The sequence below is a fragment of the Urocitellus parryii genome, chromosome 1 (assembly GCF_045843805.1).
Source record: "Urocitellus parryii isolate mUroPar1 chromosome 1, mUroPar1.hap1, whole genome shotgun sequence".
Lineage (NCBI taxonomy): Eukaryota > Metazoa > Chordata > Mammalia > Rodentia > Sciuridae > Urocitellus > Urocitellus parryii.
In genome coordinates, this window is record NC_135531.1 from 191,835,992 (window position 1) to 191,842,284 (window position 6,293).

The 6,293-nt window shown below is 41.2% G+C and overlaps 1 protein-coding gene across 1 annotated transcript; it reads right to left on the minus strand.

The window, feature by feature from the left end:
• Positions 1–1,220: 1,220 nt before the first annotated feature.
• Larp7 (La ribonucleoprotein 7, transcriptional regulator) lies at positions 1,221–5,909 on the minus strand. The gene is given in 3 exon segments (XM_077794148.1): positions 1,221–1,558; positions 1,560–1,956; positions 5,848–5,909. Coding segments are annotated over 3 exon segments (669 nt in total). The 3' UTR covers positions 1,221–1,348.
• Between the last annotated feature and the right edge of the window lie 384 nt (positions 5,910–6,293).

The following is a 6,293-nucleotide window of genomic DNA, read 5'->3' on the forward strand; positions in this document are numbered from 1 at the left end:
GGACCCTCAGCAGCCACACAGGATTGAGCTTCTCCTTCCACCATGCTTTCCTAATATTCCCCTTTACCAAGTGACTACTTCAACAGAACAGGAAGTTTATAGACCAGACACCTTGGTGTCTGATCATATCCAGGAAGAGCAGAGGGCCCCCTGTTCAAAAGACGGAATATTGACACATTGGACTGTTCACATATTACTGTATGTTCTCCCACAATTACCGAAGTCCGGTTGTAGTAATAGATATCGTTTTCAGAGAAATCTCTAGTGTAAAAAATGCCAGAAAGCATCACCAAGAATCAACACATATCTAGGAAAGCTACCGCTAAAAATAAAGGAGCCACATTCCAGAAACAAAACAAAACAAAAAAACCTAGCATTCATGGAGACAGTTAATAATACAACCTGAACAAAACTTTAGAGAGAGTATAATTGAATCTCCAGAAAGGTTTATTAAAAAAGATATTGAGTTCATTTTTAAAGTGCTCAGAAATTCAAACTTTGATATAAAAGTAAATATAGACAAAGGAAAGGCAGGATCCCCATAAGATAAAGAAATAGCTAATGGGATCATACCATCAACCAGAAGAGAAAAATAGAGAGCACCTGTTTCATAACAAAAATAAATGAATAAGTAAAAATTCATTTGATGGATTGAATAGTAGAATAACCACAGCCAAAAAGGCACATTTGTAAGAGGAGAGTCAGCCCAGGAATTCTCCCGAAGTGGACAAAGAGATGGGAAATATAAAAGTTAAGAAACATGGAGAATAAGTTCAAAAACATTGCACGTACTGTAACAGAGAAAAGAGGACATACTAAATTTAAAAATAGAAGAAAATTTTATGGATGATAAAATTAGAGAGCTTTACTTCAGTGAGTGGCCTCAGTTCAAATGACTTGGCAAATGGTCAAGCAGTGCTGGGTGCCCAGATTTCAGAAGCTCTGCACTGCACTCTTCCCACATCACCAGGCTACCACTGTGCAGATCATGACCCTTTCATATTTTTTTAAAACCTTTATTTTACTTATTTATTTTTATGTCGTGCAGAGGATTGAACCCAGGGCCTTCCACGTGCTAGACGAGTGCTCTACCACTGAGCCACAACCGCAGCACCTCATATTTCTTGATAAGTCTTAGAATCCTGACTTCCAAGTCTAGCAATATAAAAGATAACAACCTTCCTACTATAGACGTCTTTATTTTATTTTATTTTTTTAAGGAACAAAGTTTTTTAATTAAATGCAGATTTTAGAAATACATTCATTATGTAGTACTACCATAATAAAAATGGATTTTCCTAGAATCACTTAAGTATCCAGTGAAATTAAGAGGTGAACTTTAATTTTTTCAATCATATTCAGAAAATCTAATGTGTTTACTTGCTTGTTGAGTCTTTGCCAGTCTGATCTTTTCAGCTTTGGTGATCAACTTCTCAGTGCCTCTTTTCTTTTCCCGAGGCTGGTTAAGTTTGGCCTGTCTGTCTACCAAAATCTTCTGCCAATACCTCTGTTCATGATCACCAGAAAGGACCTCGAGTTTCCAGCAGTGCTTTTTTTTAAATTTCAGTATATGCATTCATAACTGCTTGAGCATCCTCAGGAGTTTTAAATCTGACATGGCATTCTGTATCTCCTTCTAACAAATCAACATAAACAACTTCTGAGATTGCGGCCAAAGTATCCCGAACTTGTTTCCTGCCAGGTAGAGGTTCTGTGCTAATGATCTTCACAATCACTCCACTCACAAACTGTGGTCCTAGAGCATTAACCTTCTCCTAAGGGTGATTCTCTTGACTGTGAGCTTTTTCATTTCTCATTTCAGAGTTATTAGGAACTCCTCTGTCTCCATTCCTGATTCTGATTTTATTTGGGATATAGTTTTTTTTTTTTTTTAAAGAAGACATGCTGGCTTTTTGTAATGCCAAATACTCCTCTTTTAAATACATCCATTCGCTCCTGTAAGGCAAAAAAGTGAAGTAGGAAAAGGGACAACAGTTGACTTTTTTTACTTAAACATATAAATTAACGTAAACAAGTACATTCACAATGAGTCCTGAATACACTCCTCCCAGCTTTTCTCTTTGTCTACATGCCTTAGCAGCAAATTATTTCTTAGTTCCTAAATCTATCTAGCAAATCAAAGTGAGTTCTTCTTGCCCCAGCATTCAGAAGAGATGTTTTAAGTTTTCAAATTAGATTATTGTTTTTAACATTTTACGAATGTCAAATTTTATAGTTAATTCATTAATTAGTAACATTTACTAGATCAGTTATTTGGGGGGAAAAATGAGAGATTAAAATTTAAACGTTGTTAAACTTCTTCCAATTTGGAAGATAACATTCTTCTTGTACTTACTTCCTATAGATGTCTTTAAATACCACATATAGCATATCAAAAATATTTTTTTGAAATTTGTAGTTGATCTTTCAGGAAATTAAGAAGGAAAAAAAAAACCCAGAGGCCAGAAAGGAAGTGTTTGCCTCTCAGGGTGGTAGAATTACTGGTCTCAATAACCCAGAGACCTATGTGTAAGAGCCAGCAATGGTGGGCCATGGACAGAGATGCAAGAAAAGCCCTACATTTAATGCTCAAGGGGCCAAGAAGGGAATTCAAAATGTTTGAAAAAAGTGGAGAAATCCCAAATTGCTCTTTCTTTTCTCCAGACTCTAATGCAGCAGGTCTAAGCAGGCTCCCAATAGGATTGGAGGAGCCACAACTCTGAGGAAGAGAAAAATGACTGTCCATTCAGAGCAACTGTGGCACCCAAAGGACAGAGAGATTCCTTATTTCTTAGTTTTAGGTGGACACAATATTTTTATTTTACCTGTATGTGGTTCTGAGAATTGAACCCAGTGCCTAATGCATGCTAGTTGAGCACTCTACCACTGAGCCACAACCCCAGCCCTAGGATGTCTACTCTTAGCATTCCTATTCAACATTATACCAGAAGTCCTACCAATGCAGTAAGGCTTAAAGTGAAATAAAAGGTTTAAAATTAGAGAGGAAGGGCTGGGGTTGTGGCTCAGTGGTAGAATGCTTGTCTAGCATGTGTGAGGCGCTGGGTTTGATTCTCAGCACACATGAAAAATGAATAAATAAAATAATGATATTTTGTCCTTCAGCAACTGTGGTGGTGGGGATTGAACCCAGGGCCTTGTGCATGCAAGGCAAGCACTCTACCAACTGAGCTATATCCTCAGCCCACTAAATTTTTTAAAAAAATATTAGAATTAATAACAATTTTTAAAAATTATTCCTATGTGAGGGCTGGGGATGTGGCTCAAGTGGTAGCGCACTCGCCTGGCATGCATGCGGCCCGGGTTCAATCCTCAGCACCACATACCAACAAAGATGTTGTGTCCGCCGATAACTAAAAAATAAATATTGAAATTCTCTCTTCTCTCTCTTTCTCTCTCTCTCTCTCTCTCTCTCTCTCTCTCTCTCTCTGAAAAAAAATTATTCCTATGTGAAATCCCAATGAATATACACATATGTAAAAAATTCTAAAGTAACATAAGTTCAACTCACAAACTTCAATTGAATTTCTAGAGGTTAGCAATAACATCGTCCAGTAGATATCTACTACTACCTGGGAACCAGTATACTGGAGCAAAGCAGAACCTGAGAGGTGGGAAGGAACTAGTGAAGTGGCACCCCCTTTCTCCACAGAAAAGTCTTAATTGGGCTTCTCCAGAAATATTCACCATGGCTTATTTTAGGACTATCAGCAAAAGAGTCTCTGCAAAAGAGTTCAATGTAGATAAACTTCCTATTTTTGTGTCGCCCTATTTTACTTGGCCACTGGCTGGGAAGATACCAGCACTCCAGGTGCTGCACACACCCCCTTACTAGTTTTTCATAAACATGTATCCAGTATAGTAGTTTGTAGAAATGTGCAAGCAAGGTCTCCGGCCTTAAGTGGACTTCACAGAGATGTCTACATTTTTAAGATAAGTTACCAATTGGGCTCCATGGTAACAGCTGGCAGGGGGAGGAAAGAAAGGGGAGAAGAAGCTCTCCCCTTCTCAGGTGTTGTCCTTGAAGGGTTAACTTGCCCCAAACAGTGAAAGAAAAAGCTGCTTTTATATGAACTTCTGTAGACTGTGAACATCTGAGTCCCTGCCCTTACATGCTGGGTATAAAACTCTGAAACTACCTGAACTCAGGGTTCAGAGGATTGATTGATTACAGCAAAAGCTGTGCCCTCTGAACCTGGCTGCAGCCAAATAAAACTGTTTCCTGCTATCTTCGGTGCCTTGCCTCGTCTGTCCCTGCAACACTAGGAGATAAAGAAGTGAAAGCAAGACAAGATAAGGTCAAGGATCAAGAAAGGTAGAGGGATGGCACACTGTTACCTGAAGTCAGTTGAGAATGTTCCTGATTTTTGGCCTTGTAAAGCTAGAGAGACAGTTCATTGGCTTCTCTCTTATTAGATCCGATGACAATCTCCCATGTCCCCATGCACAGAGATCAAGAGGATGATAAGGCATCTTCTTTCCTTTCTCCCTCTCTTCCTTCACCCCAGTGGAACATAAAACCTTCAGGGACTTCCAGTGATTGGGCTCTGATTGACAGCATCTCTCTCACTCCCTATCATACTAGCCCCACAGTGCTTACCCCCACTTGGAGGAAAAGAAAGAGAGACTAAGGTAGGAAAAAGAAACTGAAGACCTGGATTTCTTTCCTTCAGGCCTAGCCTAGGAGCCCATAATGGTTTCCTAGGGAACCTTTCCTCTCCTCCTTCCCTTCTCCCTCCTGAGTGCTACTTGAAACAATGAAGCCTACAGTTTTTAGCTCTGGAGGGTGGTATTGCCACCAGGTTGAGGGTGTACGACCTGTCCTGGTTGGTGAGTATGGTAACATCAACTTGCAGATGGTCTGGAGCTATCTTCAGATATTGCAGGGGCATGATGCTGAGTGCCACAGCAATGCCCTACAGCAGGTACAGTGCCATAGCTTAGGGTGTGCTAAGCACCTACTGTGCTTCCCCAGGACCAGGGGATTAGAGAGAGGGAGGGAGAAGAAAGGGAAAGAAAAGAAATGGAGGAAAAACATGGTCCTCTAGGCTTGAAGTTTAAAATCCAGTTGGGGAACCAAACATCCTGGCAATACATATGTTTTTTATTTTTATTTTTGGTAGTTGTAAATGGACAGAATGCCTTTATTTGTTTATTTTTATGTGATGCTGAGGATTGATGGCTAATTAGAGGAGAGGAGATGGAGGTGGGGAAACTTACAGATGATGCCAAGAGTTCTAGTCTAGGAGAGACTGATCAAAAGATGGGAAAGGGGGCCCGTCTGGGACAGGGGAGTACAGAGTGAGCTCTGGAAGTGTGTGACTTAATGGTGAGAAAACTAAGAGAAAATGTTGGTGACTGAGGGGTCTGAGAGTTGGGACTGGGCACATGGATCCAAGAATTGACTACTCAGTGGGAGCCAGAAGTACAAAGAGCAGGGGGGGGTGTGCCTTGAGTCTTTAACTCAAGGCCCTCTGCCTCCTGCCAGGGTCTTTTGATTTGAGTGTTTATCACCCAAGCCTTTCCCTAGAGGTCACTCAACATGGATCAACGAACACAGAGCTACCAGAAGGCCCAACACAAAGTTGCAGGTGCCAGCTATCCATCAGCAAGCTAGGTTTTCTATTCTCCCTGTGGGTACAACTGCCATTAAGACTTGGAAGTAAGAGGAGGCAGAATGGAGGAGGCTGTTGGGGTTGCAGGGAATATTCACCCCAGAACTCAGATCCTCAAGAAGGGGTGAGGGGTTAGTGGGATTTGTAGACCACTGGCTTCTGTTTGGATACAGGGCAGTTCCTCTCTAGTTGGAGACCAGGAACTGGTTAGCACCTGAAGGGCTTCTCCTCAGACTCTCTTCTTAGGCCCTCCTTTAGCCACTGGCTTCCACTCATCCTGGTCATCATCAGGACACTTGCTCTGCCATACCAGCACTTGGTTTGTGCCTGCCATATGCACATTATATCGTTCTTACACTAAAGCCTTGAGGTAGATATTACCATCCTATCTTACATAGGAAAATATAAATGGCTCCCAATCCAGATGTCCAGCCCAGATGAGAGTTCTAGGTCTCCCTGGCTACTGGACATCCCCACCTGGCTGTACCAGGGGCAACGAATCCCTTCTGTTAAAAGTTGGATGTCACATCATCTTTTCCCTTTTCTCATGGATTCTATGCCTTGATGGAAAATGCTATGATCTTTCCAACTGGGCACACCATAAACCATCAGGGCATCTTTCTCCCTCTTATCTGTATTCCCTAAATCTAGTCTGTCCCT